Here is a 21,156-nt window from a genome sequence, read left to right as displayed (position 1 = left end):
AAAAGTTTTATACTACAGAGTCAGTATCAACGTTGTATAAAAGGCAGTATGTACATAAAATATTAATTTTCTACCATAAAAGTCGATTACTAACTGTCATCGAAATGTCATTACATTTTACGTCATTTTCACGAAAGTGGGTTGCTAAAACGGAGTGGGTGTTCAATACAATACAAAAACTGATAAATATCTTCTAAATTCAGTAATGTTACAGTTATGACCCACTGAAATAGACATGGAGGGTGTGCCTTCCGGTGATATACAGGCTAAATACCAAAAATTAGCTACGGAATATTCTAAGGTGCGTAACAAATGTTGGTCGACGCTCGTCCGGCGAAACAATAATTCAGTGTTAATTTCTTACATCCGTTTTACAGCTCCGAGTGCATGTGAAGGTATTGAAAAAAGGCGTTCTAGACGAGCAAGCAAAGTCCAACGAGCTGCGAGACTCTTTGAAAGAAAAAGAAAAATGTTTACGAAAAGGTGAATTGGAGATAGATTCATTGACGTTCAGGAATCAGCAGCTGACGAAGCGCGTGTCCGTCCTTCAAGACGAGCTGGACGCGTTGCAGGTCAGTCACACTGCGGCGTGCGCCACAAAGAAACTCTATAACAAAGATGAGACTGTTAAAAAAACTACAATGGTGTTCTGTCTTTTCAAGTTAAATGCTTTTAATATTTATAGCATATCGATCAATTAGTATTTACATTTTATCAGACTTACTTATTAGTTACTCTTAAAAATAAAATGTATTAAACATGTCAGCATTATTGTTTAATTATATAAGTATTACACTACAATAAAAGTGTTAAAAATAATGAAAATCTTTTTGGTAGTTGAAATTATCAAAGAAGTCGAAACACAAAGGTGAGGACAAGCAAGCAACAGTCAGTAATGCAGCTCCTTTAGATTCTGGACTACTACAAGAGGAGTTGCAGAAAAAGATAATTGAAAATGCTCAATATGCATCGCAGGTATGTAAAAACTGCCTTATATTAGACAGAACTTTCATATATTAGGCATATGACTTCAATTTCAGTTGATTATCATTTTTGTTCTTATATTTACCTATAACAGTTAAATTAGCTTGCATGTTCATTGTTTTTTTTTTGGGTCATAAAATGCTTTATCGTAACAAACACTGTGAATGAGTACAATGGTTATGTTGGTTTCATCAGTTTCCTGACCTTTAGACTGAGTTCCTTACCCTATAGGCTGCACCCTTACCCTAAATTGTCACAACAACCAAAACCCATGGTAGCCTACTTCGGTGCAAACAGAATGAGTTTTATAATTTTTTGGTATTTGTTTTAATAAATACAAATTTATCCTTACTGTATTATTGTCACTAAATGGTCCTTCTTTCTTTTTGTTAGCTTGCAGACAAAACCTTTGAAGTATCACAACTCACAGCCTCAATAGAAGATTACCAAAAGCATATAAATGAAACGGACAGTAGATATAAATGTGAAATAGCTAAGTTGAGGAATAAAAACCAAGAGTTGCAGTTTGCACTAGAAGAGGCACAGAAAGATCGGCTTGGCGGCACTCCAAATAAGGTGCATATGCCAAGCAGTAGTCAACCAACTAGTTGTAATGGAGATTTCTTATCAGAAGGTGGCAGTTTGGTAATTATGGTTTTTTTATTTATTTTTTACAGTTAATAATGAAATCAATTGTATATTTTGTATTAATGTTGTGAGACATCTGCTGGTGGTAGCATGTCTGTAGCCATAATAATAACCATTATACACAAGGTGGGTAAACCTGCCAAGGTGGCTAATATAAGTGTGTCACATTCGCAGATCAGCCTATGTATATATATACACATAAGCTGAAAACCACATATGTCAAGTTTCAAACAGGCTGACATAATATATCAGCTGTCAAGGCGTAATCATCTCCTGTTAGTCATAACTCTTTCTGGATCATTAGGTGTGTTGGGAATGCGTCTATATAAAAAGAGAATATAGTTTCAAAGGATTCCGATTTATACCAACAATACTTGACAATTGTTCATATCAATGTAATAATCAGTATAAAAATAATTCCCTTTCATTACATGTTACTGTATTTCTGGAACAACAAGATAGCTAAAAACAGAATGCTCCGATAACTGTGTTATTGTTTTTTAAATTGATACACTGTTTTCAGTTGATGCAATTTTGAAATTAACTTATGCCAAATCCATGATACAAATTATAGATTTGGCTATATTTAAGGGACAAAATAAATATATTTATATAAAACAAAAATTAAGTTCTTTATACATAAATATATATATATTTTTGTCACTAAACAAAAATCTTATTCAAAGTACTTGTCTTATCACTATCTGTTATATCAAACACATTAAAGTTGATTGGAAAATGGGCGCACATTTCGTCTTCCTTTCCCATATAATATTATTGTTGTAAAATTATATTTGATTACTTTTATTTTATGAATCTTCAAAATTACACAGTTAAAAAAAGTTTTAAATATTTTCTTAATTTCCAGATTGGCAGTGAAGATGCTTTAAGTTCCGTAGATGACTTGAATATCAATGAACAACTTGGTATAAAAGTGCATACATTAGAACAGGTAAGTTAACTCAATATATATTGAATTGACAGTATTGGCAAGCAGCATACTTATTCTCTCGAGTTAATAATTATCTGAGACAAAATTTTCTGTGCATTGATAAAAAATAATACTCCTATACAATATTGAAACAAAAGATTTCTGGCACTATTTTATTTCAACATACAGAGAAATCTAAAATAAAATTTCACTACTATTCAGGAAAACCAAAAACTAAGAATGGAATTTGAAATGCTGAGTATGGAAAATGAGAGCCTCAAACTCGAAGTAAGTAAATATGTGGCAGCATCGCAGAAGAGACGGGGAGATCACGACTCTGGCGACTTCAACTCGTTCAACGAAACATCCATAGATGCAGAAGGGAGGGTCACGGGACTCCTAGGGTCGCTGGAGGTGCCCTTCCTGCTAAACCAGGAAGTGCAAGCAAGAGAAGAGAGGATGATCACATACTTTAGGAATAAGATTAGCGAATTGCATGCAGAGAAAGCTGAGTTGAAGAGTAAGACTGAACATTATGTCAAAGAGGTGAGTTCTCTCATTCACTCCTTTCGGGAAACCATTCAATATTTTTTCATTCATTCATTTATTTGTATTTGTATAATATTATGTGTATTCCAGTGTGAATTGCTGAGACTCCGTTTCGACGAGATGGAGCGTGAGAAACAAACAGACGAGGACACGCTACGCGACAAACACAATACCATCAGCAGGCTTGTGAGTTTCATTTATTTTAATATGTCCACTATAATTTTCTATTTACGAATATACTTTAATAACCTACTCAATAATGTATGAGAAAATAAAACAGATAGTTTTTTATTGTTTGTTTTTTTTTATAATCAGTACATTTTCTCGATAATTGACATGTCAAACTGCCTTATTACATTTTGCTCTTTAATTATAACTATTACGTTTGTTAAGTACACGGTAATTTCATCTTATTAACATTCCAAGTTTTATTCCCAGGAAGAAGAACTCCACTCGACGTCGCATAATTACGAGGAACAGATGTCGGTACTAACGGAACACGTGGCCGGACTCAACGAGCAGCTCACGAAGCAGCACGACGAGATTCAGCATCTCAAGCATCAGCTCAGTACTAAGAAGAAGTAAAATAGTACATGGGCGTAGTCAGGGTGTTGGGGGACATCGTCCACAAAGTTAGGACGTGACTTTGATGTTCACCCTAATATATTGTCTACGCCCGTAGTCGAAAGAACTGTTACGGGCAATGTCGAAGAACATACAACATAATATGGTGTTAATTACCTATCGTTAGATACACATGGCTGGTTTGTCTGTCTAGAAATTTAGTTTGTTCACGCAAAAAACCTAATCAATTTTTTTTTAAGTTTGTACTGTCTCAACACCTTCGTTTTATATGTTATATAAAAATTTATGAAATCTGTATGTTTGTCATTGTCCGTAAAGTTAAGAGACGTAATGCTGAGACTGAATTTAGTTCAGAATATAGTGGCGTCATGTTTAGTAAAATATGATTAAGATCTTCTAGTGACAGTAAGTCTGTCTATTGTTGGTAGTGCAACGGCGGAGCCAGTTCCGGAGCTAGGTTAATTGGGTGCCCATATTCAGTACACATCTATTGGGGTTAAGAATATATTTTGAATACATTGAAACAGAGGTTTTTAATGGGCAGCTTAGCGATTCAAAGCTGTAGTTACTTTGACGTTTCTGTAATGAATGTGTCTAACATATAACATTATGATGTATGATTATATATTTTATCGTCGTCGTAAGAGATGATTATATAGTAGGAGATCGAGACCCCCCAACTCACCACATGGTTCCGCCCTTGCCAATGTATAAATGTAAAAAAGTGTTATCTTGACCAAGATATGATTTAAAAGAATTTATATCGAAGTTTATTAACATTGAAACACATGAAGTGCTACTTGGTAATATGTAAAATTATATTGTGTTATCCAATGTTCCCTTGTAAATAGCTTTGTAGTGCTATTTTTATTTATGTAGCTCGATTGTTCACGAATTATAATCGGACATTATTCGATTTTGTGAGTTAAAGGTGTTCTGCACTATCACCGTATGTGATGCGTTTGAAAATGAAATCAGTTTTACTACTGACAGTTTCGTTGGGACGGTACTAACTTAAAACAGGCGTTTATGGTTACTGTCAAATTGCTTTTCTGCTCCTTCAATTATAAAAATCTACTAAGTATTTATACTTTACAAGTCTTATCTAAGATCATCTTTATATTCACACCGTACATAAGTTTTTAACACCCGCCATAGTGGCCCATGTAAGTGTGTGGCGTTCCGGGGTCAGCCTGTGTATATACAGTATAATTGTGTCGACTGTTCAGGGATAATCGTCTCTCGTCAGTCGACATTCTATTCGACCCCATTTCACTTACCATCAGTAGAGTCAATTTGTCGTGCCCGAAAAAAAAATCCAATTATATGAAACATTTATTCGTTGATCTCAGTCATAAACAAAATTTCACTTGATCCAAAAACAAAAGTGTAAACTCCTTACGTGAAATTATAATGTAAGCTTAGTCTAGTCTTAAAATCGCATTCCTGGCACACAGTATGGTTTTTGTATGATTAATGTGGCCTAATTTTACTATCGGCTAGTGATTATTATTTATATAGTTTCCAACCGTTTTGGGATCCAGCGCTAATTAATGGAGATTATATCGGTCATGTTGTATGAAATCTAGATTTATAACGATTTTTATCAATACTTCAATCAGAATAATCCCAATAAAAGGAATATTTAAGAGTCCCTTATCGTATTGTCTAGCTCTTGCATTTGTCTAACTATCTTATCTATTCATATTTGAGTTTCATACATAGGCATGCATTTAGAGGGATATCCTAGGGGCCAGTGACCGCCTGTAGACATATGGTTGAAATTACTTGAAATCTACCTTCGTTTTTTTTTTATTAATTCAATGTATTTTATTGAAATATAATATCATCGTGTTTGAGCAATGGTCTGCTCGCGGTTGTCTTGTATTTTTTTTTTTAATGTCATCGAGTTTGAGCAATGCTCTGCTCGCGGTTTTTAAACGCAGGGTTTCTCAAAGTGCGGTACGCGTACCCTAAGGGTTCGCTATTTGAGGGTAGAGGCTCCGCGACAACGTGGCTTGATGATTAGTAGGCACGTGTGGCACTCATGGTGGCACGCGAATCGTGGAGCCAAAAGTTTGAGAAACCCTGACTTAAAGCATAGATAGTGCTGGACTCCAAACGTGTAAATTCCCACATCTGGACGTAAAGAGAAGCGTTATAATACCGACCTAAATAAATGTCGATTATAGTCAGCAATGGTCCAGGTGTTTAGATAGCAAAATTTGTAATACAATATTCACATATATGTTTCTATTTTATTTAATTGGACCAAGTGTGTGAATTATGGAATATGATATTCATTATGGTCTTGCATCTATATAATGTCAATTTCTTACATATTAAATCAATGCATGCTTACGATTATCTTCTTTCACTGAACTATGTTGGTATATGCATTGCTTTGTATTAAATCCATGTTTGACTACTTTAATCCTTTCACTTTTGAAGTTCAATTTTCTTCTGACATTTTTCTGGAAAGTATATAAATTTACCAAAACGAGATTGTGCTAGTTTTTATAGAAATTAAAAGTATTTGTTTAATGCCTGGGCTTGGTCAGTGATATAAAACCCGTTGTGCATTTGCAGTTAATTAACATTTCAGCTAATGGGGGTCAAATCTTGTGAGTTTCTGAGTATGCCCCTGATTTTATGCTATTATTCTATGCGAAGATGTCCTTATCGATAATATAACCTATAATTTTGAATGTGTTTATGAGTACGAAATAACGAAGGACTTTGAAGTCATATTTTTATATCAATTATCTTACAAATTATTTCTTGAGTATTTGTAGATTGGCACTGCACGATGTTAAAATAAAAATCCACGTCGAAAAACAATTTCTAAAGCTCTTCTCTTTGTCACTAAAATATTTAATCAAATAGTGATCTAAATACGGACGGATTTTGTTGAAATAAATAACGTCCAAACGTATACGTAAATATTCCAAAACTAGTACAAAATTATCACATTGAATTACTTAATATGCCAGTGAATTAAAAAGTAAAAAACCCTTATGTCTATGCCCCATGTTTTATATTACTTTGTTACAATAAAAAAACTAATGAAATATTTTCTACCAACGAACATTTAGTTGTGATTCATTTGAACCTAATATGTGATATAGAATTGTTGAAATTCAATTTCTTTTATTACCTACATGAAACGATTGGACGATATATTCGAAATCATCTTTTGGAAATGACTGTTCGTAGTGAATATATTATGTTACTATTAATTTATATGTATAAAATGATTTTAGTATAATGTATTTATAATTCTAAGGAAATAAATAGTTTTCAATATTATACTATTGTTTACTTTCTTTTATTTATTAACAGATTACCATTTTCAATATACAATCCCAATCGCTTTTTTCGACCTATCTCAAGAATGGACCAATCATAACAAAGATTTTCTGACATGCGTACTAATAAGTTATTTTGATTGGTTAATTCTCGGAATCGGATCGAAGATTGAGATTGGGATTGTTTATTAAAAACGGCAATAAGTCTGGATAGAAGTCGCTAATTGGTTATTCCGTAAAATCTCCATACATGCCCCTATAGGAAATGAGCTACCGCCGTACCTTACGAATTAGTCCAAATACCTTAACAAACTTCACCTTAAGGTTATAGCTTAAGGTCAATTTTTCATACATTTTGTTTCACCTTAACTTAATATGACGAAATTTTAAAGGCCGACATATCCATGCATATTAATTATTTTTACGTTTTTCTTTCAACTGCGAAAACTAATCACTAACTAGACGTGAATTTAAATTCTTTACTTGTCAATACTTGTTTAGTTACCCAGATTAAAGGTGAAACAAAATGTATGAAAATGGACCTTAAGCTATAACCTTAATTTGCGATAACTAGTTCCAATATCACTAAACATATCAGGTTACTCGTTATAAATAAAACTCGTCATTATATGCACAACTTTGTATTGTAACGATAATCATAAGCACCTTATAATATGTCATCAGTTACATTACTTTGTTATCAACAGTTACATTATCGTTATAAATATTTTTATACAAAATTTATCAATTTGTTAAAACAGCGTTTTGCAAATAATTCGCTTATGTGAGTTCATTCCATTCACACGTCGCACTTTCTCACTGAAACATCTATTACTAACTATTGAATACTGTTAAGCTGGGTGCACACACTTCACAATGCGCAAGATTCTTCTACACGTGTCACAAACTGATACTGAACAAATACGTACAATTATGTTTATTCAAATATTAATTTAGGTCCTATTGACTTACCCCCTTATTCTTAGACATTATTTATGTAAGGACGGAGCATTGCTGTGATAAAAAGTCTGTTTCTCAGCTTTGTTTATCTGACAGCTTGCTGTTTGTTCAGCTGACAGCCTTAAGATTCAAGTTGTATCTCAATATTAGCTAATCATAACGGCCCTATGTCTACGCATTGCGAAGGCTGCAATGCCGTCAGCTCTGAGAAAGAGACTTGTTATCACAGCAATGCTCCGTCCTTAGATAAATAACGTCTATAAATAAGAGGGTTAGTTTATTTTAATCCAAGTGTAAGCGTTCTTAAATACAACACTACTTTTATAATTCCAATTGGACATTATACGAATATAATTAAATTCGAATGTTTAATTTCAAATATTTACAATTTGTTCAGTGTCAGATCAAGATTTAAATAATTACATTTATCCTAAATATTGCGCATCTACGAGGCCGTGAATTAGTTTGTTACATTTAGGTGACGTGGTTTCTATAATTAATAATTTCTTACAGTACGTTACAAAATATCCTATGATACGAAAATCAAATGGAATGGCGTGATATTTAGCAATGCATCTAACGTGTTTTAACATTTCGTACTACTAAAACTTGTACAAAACAATTTTCAACTTGCGCAAGTCTTGCGCGTGTGTGTAACCAGCTTTATATTCGCAAGTGACTGCCCTCCGCCGCTCATAGACAATGTGCTTACCAGAAGCGAATCGCAAAACAATTTAATTTTACTTTTAAATTATAAGTACATGTTATAATACGATCATTCATTCGGCCGGCGCAGTCACTTGCCGTCAACATAAAACAAGGCTTTGTCTACATTAATGAAAACTTTAATGACAAATGTATAACAAATAGCCTGTGAATTCGACACATGTATTCTGCATATAACATACACCATACAAGAATTTCTCCCGTCTCGTAATGCACACTCGGCTTAATAATAGGGCATCTGACATGATTTTTTATCTAACATTATGGATATTTAATAGATTAGGGTAGTCAAATATTATGTCCAAACTATCTAGCGATTGGTGTGACAATGATCGAGTAAACCTCACAAACGCGACACATTTCGCAGCGCACATCACTGTCCCGAATTACACATCGTACATTCGACTCTACACCGCGCGCCGCGATAGTATCGATTAAAAATCAGTCAAGATGGCGTCGACAAATCGATATTTTAGTGTAAAAATAAATTAGATCATACATGTGCTCCCGAACATACAGTACATTTATCTCTTCTCTATACACATTTACATTGTTAAATTTATCCACATTCACTTGGAGAACGGGGGATTACGATCTAAGGCTAGGGTAACATGCGCCATTTGTAATGAAAATATACACTGCCGTAGTGTAATCATCTTTGCAAGAAATAGAAACAAATATTTAACCAATTATCAATTCGGTGTGTTTCTATAAGTTTTGTGACTCCATGGTACATTTAAGTAACAATCATTAGAATTATATTAATTATATCAAACCTTATTAAGGTTTTGTTAGGGCTGTATATCGAATTATTACTTTGTATTTTTGATGAATTCTTTATGAGGAAAACCTGTTGAGACTAATGTTATAGACTCTTTGAAATTGATCTCATGTTTGAAATATGATCAATAGAAAGCACAGAACTGTGAAGTCCTAAATTATCAATTTTTAATCATATCATGTGAAAGTAAATATAGTAAATAAAGTTTAATCATATCATGTGATTTTACTACATGATATGATTAAACTTTATGAGCAGTCTAAGATGTTGTCAATGTTGGCGTCATATCAATTGTATTACAAATCACGCGTGTCTACCAGCTTCATACAACGGGTCATAAACAGATCGTATACTTATACGCTAATTATACCATTTAATTTAAACATTACGATACCAATTTTATAAAGGCGAGACACTCCAGTAATCGCCATTTTTAATGAACGATCCCAATCTCAATCTTCAATCCGATTCCGAGAATGAACCAATCAAAATAACTCAATGTAAGCATTTCAATAAAATTACTCTAATTGATTAATTTTTGAGATAGATCGAAAAAAGGGATTGAGATCGTTTGTTGAAAATCCCGATAAGTTATTTTGATTCTTCAAGATTTGTCATTAAACATAATTTTCCAATTACTCGTAATTCCCGTTATCCATCAATTTTATACACCGCACTCCGGAAAGATTTCAAATGAACATCCTTTGGCACTCAACGCACACAACTAAATGATTAAATAATATTATTAAATCAAAATGCGATACCTTGATTGCCCCCAAAAATTAATCAATAAAGGCAGACTACAGCTATAAGAATTTGGGTGAGCGTGGACCGTATCGTATAATGTATTTTTTTTTACATTTATATAATTAATGAACATTCCGGTAGACAACGGCCTAGTAAGATTGGACGGATGGTGAATTTTTATGACCGATTTTAAACTTTGAGCAGCGTTAGCTTAGAATCGATTTTAGCTTGTAAAGCGTTTTAGGGCTCGGAGTACGGCTCCTTTCAGCGCAAATAAAGGATGTATAAGACGTAATACGATTTTTGTCATGATGTGGCGTTTTAGGTTATAGCAACATCTAATAGCCTTAGATCGAAGTGTCTAAATAGAAAAATGCCTTATTAACACAGCTTGAAAGTTTAATTTAAAAGACATTGCAATAGTTTTAATTAAATAGGTAGAAATGTTTTTAGAAATAGACAAAAGAGATCTAGTGACAGTCTAATTATGCAAGACGTTTCACGAAGAACTTGGAACCAGCCCACGCTCACTAACAAAACAAATATTAAAAATAAAATTCGGATACATTTTGTTCGACACAATGAAATCGACAAATATATCAAACAAACCGTGCCCGCGTAAATTCATTTGGTTTTTAAAAAAAAGAATAAATTAACAAAACCTATTTAAAAATCCTTTATGGCCTTTCGTATTAACACGATAGTAAATACAAATATTTTAAAATTAAATTAAAAAAAAACACGCACGTTTCTGCTACAGACGATTTTATAAACATTATGTTTTTGAGGTGGTACTTGCAGTGGAATGGTGTAAAATCTATTTTTAAATATATTTATAAAAAAACTTTTCAAGTAAACACATCCGAAATCAAGTCGCCAGGGGGCGCTTTGTGATGTATATTGAAGGTATAACAATATTAAATAGTTCCATTCACCGTGCATCATACCGCATGGCGCGTGGCACTGTGAACATACAGTATAAAGCTTTTATCTACTATCATACGGAGCAATGACTATGAACCTTACAACGAAGACGAAAACACAGATCCAAAAAGAAGCACATATCAGTCATACCACAATTTACAACAAATTTTATTTATTTATTTTATGTAACTATAATCCAATCGAAATAGCGACCGGATTTTATTTGCATGTATTATCAAAGCATGATGGAAAGACAACACTCCTATACGTTAGTTTGTGTATAATTTATATCCAATCAACAGTCGAGTAGGAAACGTCATGCCACGCGGTTAACCAATAAGAAACGAGGACGTAACAGCGGCCGTTGTCTGATTGGTTAATAGTGTGGCTCATAATGATTAATCTACATACGATGGACTTCTAGAGCGTTTGCGATTACAACGCTGTTCGTGTTTCGTACCTCGATACAATGGCGACACGAAATTGTTAAATAAGTCGTGACATTCTTTTGTGTATATTTGTCAGAGGCACGCGTAATACGTATATCGATATATTTTTTTAACTGATTTTATCGATTGTAGTGTGAAGAATTGTTCAAACTATCGACATGCGAAGTGAACAGCGCGCAAACGCCCGTAACACAAAACATCAACAAAATTGACACTACGTTAACACGCACTAACTACGATTCAATATAGACCACAAGGCGTCGCCGCGGTATCGCTTCCTATTCGAGATATCTTGACACTTTGGATGGTTACATTACATGTATCTATATTGCTTAGTATCGATCAACGATGGTTACGACGCTGTTTGCACTCAGCCCTCCCTACTGAAATGGAAATGTCGATAGGCCGTATCGATAAATCGAAAACGAATCGGATCAGATAATTGAATTTGACTAGTTTGAAATTGACAGGCAGGATATTGATATATTGGCACATAACTTAGCACTGAATTTATGAAATAACCTGACTGAGTACCATAGACCAGGACATCGATTAATGAGTGCAAGATGTCATTGAGGCAAGATCACTACAATTGAAGATACATCTTTAAATTGTCTAATTGATATAACGCTATTCTATGTAGCAAATCAATTTATTAGCAACTCCGTGCGCGTAAACTGCCGCAATTATATCCTTTTTGTCAAGTGACCAAGTTATGTGCCGATACCATTCACAATCGATATCATACCGATATCGCAAATAATTACTGTGTTTCTCGGCGCGAGGGTGCGGGGTCAGTAGAGAGGGCCGCGGCGGAGGGCTGGTGTCGGCGCTAGCAGCGGTCGGCGTCAGGCGTGGTGGGGAGGAACGCGTCCGCGCGCTTGTGCTCGATGAGGGCCTTCACCGTCGACGAGTCCGTCGGCAGGTCCGACTTCTTGCGCAGCAGCGGCTTGCTGTTGTTCGTGTTGTGGTTCTGTTTGCGCGCCTGTTGGTGCACGTGAGGTATTAGTTGAGTGATGTTTGAGTCAGATTATAAGTGCTTAGTCATAACACACATCTAATTTATTTGTACGTTTCGTTATTAGTGAGTTATATCATATTAAATTATTTTTTTTAATATTTATACATGAGGATAAGCCAGCCATCTTAAATTCTCGCTCCCTCTTGATATTTGTATTTAAACCGCAGCGTTCGGTCACCTGGTGGATTAGGCATCATTTCATTCTCAAGGGTAACTAAATAGTACGGTTTATTAGTCATGGGCGAGTTGAGTGTGTGAAGTGGTGACTAGGTGGGTGCGGGTACCTCGCTGGGCTCGCGCTCGAGGCGCTGGCGCGCGGGGTCGTGCGGCGCGTCGTGCGCGGGGCGCGGGTGCGGCGCGCGGCAGGCGGGGTTGGCGGCGGCGCGCGCCTCGATCTGCAGCCACACCTCCTCGCGCAGCTGCAGCCGCTCGCGCTCCCTGCACACACACACACATACATCTTATGATCACTTATTTTTTATTGACCAACATAGACGGGATATAGGCGAAAGACTTCATCATGACTGAATCTAGTTTAAAATGCGTATGTTACCATTTTATCTATTGCCGCCGACACAACATGTTTCATTAAAAAAACTCTAATAGTATATTTAACTGACTAACTACATTTTATTGTTTTAATCCTAAATGTCTCCGGAAGAAGTAGAAAACTCCTCCTGACACCTAATATCAAAAGAAATTACTTCTTTTGAGCACATCCTAATTAAGCAACTCGCTCACCACAATTACATCTTATTGTACCTAATCCTAAACATCTCAGATAAATTTAGAAACTCCTAACGACACCAAAACACTAAAGTCTAACTCATTTGAACACACCCTATATTACCACCTTCCTCCACCACACTACTCACTTCTGCTTCTCCTGTTTGTACTGCTGCGAGCACTCGTCGAACAGCTTCTGATTCATCTCCATGAACAGTTTCAACGCGTTGTACACCAGCCCGTGGATCGTCTTGTTCCAATGGCTCTTCGTGTTGCGATACAACGAGGGAAACATTATCGGCAATATGTGCGTCGCGTTGTCCGATATCAACGACATTATATACTCGTTGTTCCAGTAGTATAGCGCTCGTTCCGCCACCTGTGGATGTTATTTTGTTATTATACATATTATAATTTAATTTATTTATTAAATATAATCTTACAGGAGTTACATCCAATGCGATTATATTTACATTGTCATATAGCCAATTCAGATACAGATAGTTATGTATAGTTGATACATTTTTAGTTAGAGTTTCTATAGTTACCCTTGTATAATTTTTGGTTAGCCAGTGGCCAGTCCACTCAATAATACCGCCCTATTCGAATTACAGTTTACACAGTATTTATTTCATTATATAGTTGTATAATGTATGTTTATACAGCTACTAAAGAGCATTTTCATCATCGTAACAATAGTCAAAGTTACTGTTACTATTGTCTATATAGTAACAGTGTAAACGAGTTCTGGAATAAACCACGATTCGGCAAACGTAGTGTCGGACGCCCTCCAGCTAGGTGGAGTGAAGATCCGCGAAAGGTCGCTGACAAGAAAGAAAGAAAGAACTGGATGCGACAGGCCGAAGACAGAGTAAAATGGCGCGTATTGGAGGAAGACTATGTCCAGCACTGGATAAAGATATAGGCTGATGATGATGATTGTGTAACAGTAACTACTGTCATGGTTGTTTCCTTTAACAGTTGATGAAAAAGGTAGAGTAAAGTATGTCGTGAACCTGAAAGTGCGGACTGGAGACGCATTTCGCGAGCTGTTTGAACAGCGGGTCCATGATGCGCTGGAACTCCGCCGGTTCGATCACGTCCAGGATCTCTTCCATCTCGTTCAGGAACATCACCTCCTTCGGCGAGTGGGTCTTCGGCCAGTACTTCAGCAGTGCCCTGTTTAATGGAGAATGCAAATTGACTGTCTCGGTGACGTAGTTGTAATTTATCTATCAAATTAGTCACAATATCATATACATTGGTACCTTCAGTGATAAAAGGGCACAATTGTTAAAAATTCTTAAAATGAGTTAAGTATGTCAATACGCCTCAAACAACATCCTTTGATTTTGAGGAACAAAGTCACACATCAAGTTCAGTCTCATTTCACCAGAAGACCATACCGTCGTTATCACATTATTGCGTTCTTTAAATATATTGGCGTGACAAAATCGTTTTCGGCAGTTGCAGCATTGCCCGCGTGCATCCAATTAAGCCCTCGTCTCACCGAAGGTACGATATGTATGTATAGTTTGCGCGTACACACCTGACAACAGGCTGCGTCAGCGACGGGTCCTTCTCCAAGAACTGAACCACGCAGTACGCCAGCTGCGGGTGGTACACCGACAACGACTTCGCCTTATGCAGCGGTAGTAACACCTGGAACAAGACGTTAACTTTCAACTACTGAATTGTTTTTTTTTCTTCGGCCACAGCAAAGCGACCCTTCTGCACCTTATGGTAAGTGGAGTAGAGTCCAATAGAATGTTGACTGACGATGATTACCCTTCGGCAGTGGACACAATTATGCCGACCTAGGGCCTTATTCTCTATCCCGCACGTTATTTTGACAGTGTGTAACAAGCACGTAACACAACGCATCATGTTTAGGACTATAGAAATTTGACTCACAGAATACCATTCCACGCTCATTTCCCGAAGATAACATGACACGGCCGCGTTACGCGTTTACACTATCATACAGAATAAGGGCCCTGTTCGAGACCGGATATACACAGGGTGATCCCGGAACGCGACACACTTACGTGGGCCATTATAGCGGGTTTTACATCTTGTCACTCGGACGGATCCAAGCATTCTACCACTAATTAGTGTTTGGGCTCCGCTTCGGTTCTGATTGCATTCACATGCGATATTACCCAGCGATTTTACATAAAGTGTAGCATGGCGGAGTTGTAGTCAGACGGACGGTTAATACCGATGAGGCCAGCGGGAATACTTCATTGGCTTTCCCCAAGACCTACTCTTCACGAGCTTTTCCGGAATAAATCTCCTCAGTGGGTTTCCCCGTAGACTGCCTCGGTGACGTAGTTGTACTGCATGCGCGGTACGGCAGCGCTCTGAGGTCCTGTGTTCGAATCCCGGGTCGGGCAAAGTGATATTTGGGTTTTTCTGCTCAGTATCAGCCCGGAGTCTGTAATTTGTGCCCGATATGGCGATAGGCTCGCCCCCTATCACATTATGGGACGGAACACACTTGGCGAAAAGTGGGTGCCATGGTTGCGCCTCTGCATACCCCTTCGGGGATAAAATGCGTGATGTTGTTGTATGTGTGTGTGGTTTCCCCGTATTAAACATGTCTCCTCCACGAGAATTTTCCAGAATAAGTCTCAGAGAAACCGCGCATTTACCCGGGATAAAAGTATTCATCACTATTTACTCATGAAACTATCTATTAAACAAATACACATGGCTATGTTCACATGACCAAACACAATATTAGTCATATTTTTTTAAATCGTTTGACAATTTATCTTCAACTCTACGTTAGTGTAGTCACGAGTCAAATTAAATCCTTTACGAGCATATTACGTGTGATTCATATTTTCCGCATAAATTATAGATAATGCTTTACAATTGTGTAATAATTATATAGATATGATGCTGCAACATAGTTTTATATGGGGGGAAATCCCTGGTTTGACGCATTACACATCACATGTCATTAAAAGATAGTTATGTTATTTGGGAATAGCTAGTTTTTTTTCGCATCTGTATCTATTTATGTTTTTATTAAGTACTTAGACAAGTTCATCCATATTCTATACTATTATATGAAATTGAAAACTTTGTTTGTACGCGCTAATCTCAGGAACTAATGGTTCGAATTGAAAAAAATATTTGTGTGTACCATAGCCCATTTATCGGGGAAGGCTATAGGATATATAACATCACGCTATAACCAATAGTAGCGGAACATCAACGAAAAATGTTGCAAAAAAGGGCCTGTTTTTTTTTCTGAGTTTCTGTTGCTGTTTTACTGTTGCATAGCCCATTTATCGAGGATATATAACATCACGCTATGGCTAATAGGAGTGGAACATCAATGAAAAATATTGCAAAAACCGGATGAAAATTTCCTTTTCAAAGTTTCCCTTCCGAGCGCCCAGTAAACGGTTAAAGTTATGCAACAAATACATATGTAAGACGGAAGTGTTATATTCAAAAAATTGTAAAAAATATATTAGTTTCAAATTACAAAGTCCTCCATCACATCTGTTCACCTGTTTGAATGAGATAAACTCAAAAACTACCTAACTTATTTCGATAAACTTTGCTATGGAGATAGTTTGAGACCCTGGGAAGGACATAGGCTACTTTCTATCCCGGGAAATAAATAGCGGGACTTCGATCCCGGAAAAACTTTCAGGCGAGCGAACCCGCGAGCAAAAGTTACTAAACAAATAATTGTTTATATTGTATTAACTATAATTTGTAGTTTATATTATATTATAGTATTTATTTATAATCTTAACGAGTACTCGTATATTTCTTTAACTTTTTACAGCTCTTATCATCACCGGAATTACGTCAATAACTGAACAACATGTATTAAAATCTCTTAAGCCATTTTTGCCCAATACGCGAACATATACAACTCCTTATTACGCAGATTACAATATTTAATTAACTATATTAAGCGGCGATAGCCTAGTTGAGTGTGGAACGGATTGCCGAGACGAATGTCCGTAGGTTCAAATACCGAGGGCACACATCTCTGACTTTTTTTTAAATTATGTGTGTATTCTTTGTGAATTATCGCTTGCCTTAACGGTGAAGGAAAACATCGTGAGGAAACCTGCATACCTAAGAAGTTCTCTATAGGAATTTCGAGGGTGTGTGAAGTCTACCAATCCGCACTAGGCCAGCGTGGTGGACTCCTTAGTCCACCTCCTAATCCCTCTGTAGTAGAGGAGGACCGTGGTCAGCACTGATACAGTAATCAGTATACAATACAGGGCTGATAATACTATTTCATTAATAGTTATTGAAATAAAAAATATAGGCTGATTTAAGTAAAAAAAAAATATAGGTGCATTGGTATTGTTGCTGTTTTTTTAACTTTCACTTTTTTATCATTTAATATCATATTAGATATGCAATGAAAATTTAACCTTATGTACATGTAGGTTTGTGTTTATTTTACATTGTAACTGCTGTTGGTCCTAAATAAATAAAATCAGTATAGTGTAGAGGAAGTTTAACTTGTAGATTGCAACGTGTTTAACGCTACAATACAAGAAACCGTAGAACAGCGCGATTCCCGCGTGACACTGAACTTGTGTTCTCATCAATGTTCTTTACTCGTGTATGCGATTTTATTACACGTATTTAACAATTCAGTAATCGTTTCTGAACCTTCAGAAGAGTAAATTGGTATCAGTGATAGGGGTCCCCGAATTTAGGGGTCCCTCTAGGCCGATTAAACTAAACCTGCGGCTAAAAGTTCGCACCGCCCTAGAGTAACTGACAAATTTTGTTATGATACCCTTCGGCCATTTACGCAATTGCCCGGAACAAAGATGGTATTATCGACACATACGCAAGCAGTTAGACAGAAAACCAGTGCACGCATAATACGACACAATTATTTCTTTGAACTCCGAACACTTTTTGTGACGAAAATATTTAATTTTGTATACCAAGTTTTTTGCTCGTTACCTATTAATAATATTGTCTTTTTTATTTAAGTAAGTTTTACGAGTATAAGTTAAATAATGCAGAATAATTTTGCACACTCACCCTGAGTAAAAATAATTTATGCTCCTCCTTCAACGGCAACGCGAACCCATTGATGATGGAGCCGAGGATCTCGAGCAGCTCCGCGATGCCGTTGTGGTGTTCTGTTTCGTATATAAACCTGAAGCGGACACGGTCTTATTTAATTATAAGTATATAATTTATATGTATATCCTAGTAGAGGAGTTTTTTTATTGGTAAGGAACGTTAATGCAGGTGAATTCGCAGGCATAAGCTAGTTTAAAAAAAAGTTAATACGTGCTTTGAATGACGAGACGAGCTTGCCGTTCGCCTGATGGTAAGCGATACGACTACTCATAAACAGTAGAAACACCATCCAACACCTTGAATTACAAATTATAGTATGGTATTTTACTGTATTCGCCATTGAAGTTGTTGAAGATGTTGTCTTAATATGTCCAGTAGTTACACTGGCTACAATGTCCTTCAAACCGTAACACAACAGTGACTACACAGTGCTGCTTGGCGGCAAAAATTGACATTGCGGTGGTACCTACCCAGTCGGACTCTCACATATGAGAGACCTACCACCAGTAACTTAACGTAACAGTGTTACTTCTATATCCCAGTATGATCGTATAATATGCTAAAGTAAAGACATAAACATTCCCTGTTTCTACTTCTATCTTATGACGTAACATCAGTGTTTTTGATTAAGAATTGAACCCACTACCTTCCATTTTACGATCCAAAGACCTACCAACATTCAGAGGGATGAAATCACTTATAATACACACACATAACATCACACATTTATCTCCGAAGGAGTATGCAGAGGCGCAACTAAGGCACCCATTTTTAGCCAAGTGTGTTCCGTCCCATGATGTGATAGGGGGCGGGCCTATTGCCATATCAGGCACAAATTCCAGACTCCGAGCTGATACTGAGCAGAAATACCCAAATATGACTTTGCCCGAGCCAGGATTCGAACCCAAGACTTCAGAGCGCTGTTGTACCGCGCATGCAGTACAACTACGCCACCGAGGCAGTCTTACAATACGTATTCAATATATATTCACATGATCTATAAATACTAGATATTTTCGTGGTTTACGTAACGTAATACAATTAATTAAGGTACGAGGAAAATAAACGGAAAAACAAAGAAATATAGTTAATGTAAACACACAAAAAGTTACTTCCGTAAATATGTCAACCATAACAAACAGGTTTGGGAAAATTTCTTCTATTTCTTTCTTTTATTTCTATTCCAGGGTTTGTCAATATTTTCTATTTATTCTGTGTATAAAAAAAACTAGCCTAGATTTCTAATGGAGCCACAACACTGCTTCCGAAGATTGATGACACACGAAAATACATAATTTACTTCAAATAATGGCTCGTGTGGGCGAAGCGTTAATTTTACCGAAAAAACTGTAGTTACTAAGTTAATGCTACAATAATGACTTACAAAGTCTTTTGGATTTAGTAGTTATTTTAAGAATATATTTTATTGTACTTTTTCATCGCAACCTCAAAATGTATGTCCGGACTGAAAGGTTAGTGTGATGTATGGAACGGACTATAAAGTGCGAGATGAAAGAGTTCAGAGTGAATGACAGACGCAAGTTTGGGAAAGAAGGACAAAAGACGTTAAACTTAAAAATTATTAAAGAAGATTACTAAACACACACTCACACATCCACACACACTTACACACGCAGACACACTCCTAGGCTCCTACTTCTGCACGTTGTACACTATAAATTATTCAACTGTGTTATTAGTTTTAAAATTCTGTATGAACCCATTTGTGTTTCAATTTTTATTGTTTTTGTTTTTCTTTTTTTTGTATTCAAATTTATGTACTACAATTGCAATTTAGATGGTATATGGTTTGTCCTATTAGACTTTGTTTTGTTGTCCACGATACAGGCATAGCCTAGTGTGGCCATCGTTGCTAATTGTTATAAGTGTAATTTTTTGGAAAATAATTTTATTTCTTAAGCTAATTACTTGAAAATTATATTCTTAGTTTCAATAAATCTTATAAATATATACATACATACAAATATAAACACAGGAAAATATAAATAAACTTTATCTCGTCGTAAGTTCCTTATACATAAATATAATTATTATTCTTATTAGAATACAATGCTTACAAACAGAATTGCTTCACGATTTAAAACATTATTGCAATCGTATAATGATCGAATTTTTATTCTAAACACGCAATATGTTACGTAGGCATAAAAACCTTACTTATAGGCTGATATCAGCGAAGTGTCAATATAAGCCAATAGGGGACCGGCCTATGCTTGATTTTGTCCATTATTCTATATATAATGGTTAATAATATGAAAAAGAAGTACTCCTGCGAAAACTGCATAAAAATTGGTTAAAAAATGAGCGAGTAATTCATATTTAAAATATTGTAATATGCAGAAGTGGGCGCGATGTGGGGATATCGCTACATCTCTTTCTTTCGCACGCGTCGTAATTCCCGATGACGTCACATGTGGATATTTCGTCTCTTTTCTGTTTCTTGTTAATTACCCCTTCCACCGAAATTCAAAGACTTATAATTTGTTGATTTTTTACCGGATTTTAAAAATTCCTTCTGTGTTATAATTTATATTATGTAAATATTTGATAAAAGTAAAGAACAAAAATGAGCGGTACCCTATTCCTGTCGGCTTCCCTTTCGCAATTAATGTAAAGTCTAATTATGATTAGAACGATATCCAGACCGCATTAATGGCTATTATTAGTAACTATGAGTTGTGTCGGGTTCCTTTTCGGCAAATTTC

The 21,156-nt window shown here is 35.9% G+C and overlaps 2 protein-coding genes across 3 annotated transcripts in view; one reads left to right on the top strand and one right to left on the bottom strand.

Moving 5' to 3' along the window:
• Positions 1 to 98: 98 nt before the first annotated feature.
• LOC115449946 (protein phosphatase 1 regulatory subunit 21) lies at positions 99 to 6,197 on the top strand. The gene is made up of 8 exons (XM_030177843.2): positions 99 to 301; positions 378 to 572; positions 838 to 975; positions 1,378 to 1,629; positions 2,501 to 2,584; positions 2,786 to 3,109; positions 3,203 to 3,298; positions 3,551 to 6,197. The coding sequence occupies exons 1-8, from the start codon at positions 236 to 238 to the stop codon at positions 3,695 to 3,697; spliced, it is 1,302 nt and encodes a 433-aa protein (XP_030033703.1). The 5' UTR covers positions 99 to 235; the 3' UTR covers positions 3,698 to 6,197.
• A 1,433-nt stretch (positions 6,198 to 7,630) lies between these two features.
• Positions 7,631 to 21,156, bottom strand: part of LOC115449938 (serine/threonine-protein phosphatase 2A 56 kDa regulatory subunit gamma isoform) — a 68,666-nt gene continuing 55,140 nt past the window's right edge. For both annotated transcript variants that reach the window (XM_037438101.1, XM_037438100.1), the window contains 6 exons: positions 18,386 to 18,503; positions 14,889 to 15,001; positions 14,356 to 14,518; positions 13,489 to 13,718; positions 12,898 to 13,051; positions 7,631 to 12,577 (listed from right to left, as the gene is read on the bottom strand). In XM_037438101.1, coding sequence (XP_037293998.1) covers positions 12,425 to 12,577; positions 12,898 to 13,051; positions 13,489 to 13,718; positions 14,356 to 14,518; positions 14,889 to 15,001; positions 18,386 to 18,503 — 931 coding nt within the window. In that variant the 3' untranslated portion in view covers positions 7,631 to 12,424. The remainder of the gene's footprint in view (positions 12,578 to 12,897; positions 13,052 to 13,488; positions 13,719 to 14,355; positions 14,519 to 14,888; positions 15,002 to 18,385; positions 18,504 to 21,156) is intronic.

The sequence above is a fragment of the Manduca sexta genome, chromosome 13 (genome assembly GCF_014839805.1).
Source record: "Manduca sexta isolate Smith_Timp_Sample1 chromosome 13, JHU_Msex_v1.0, whole genome shotgun sequence".
In the NCBI taxonomy this organism is placed as follows: domain Eukaryota; kingdom Metazoa; phylum Arthropoda; class Insecta; order Lepidoptera; family Sphingidae; genus Manduca; species Manduca sexta.
This window is presented reverse-complemented; position numbering and strand designations above follow the sequence as displayed.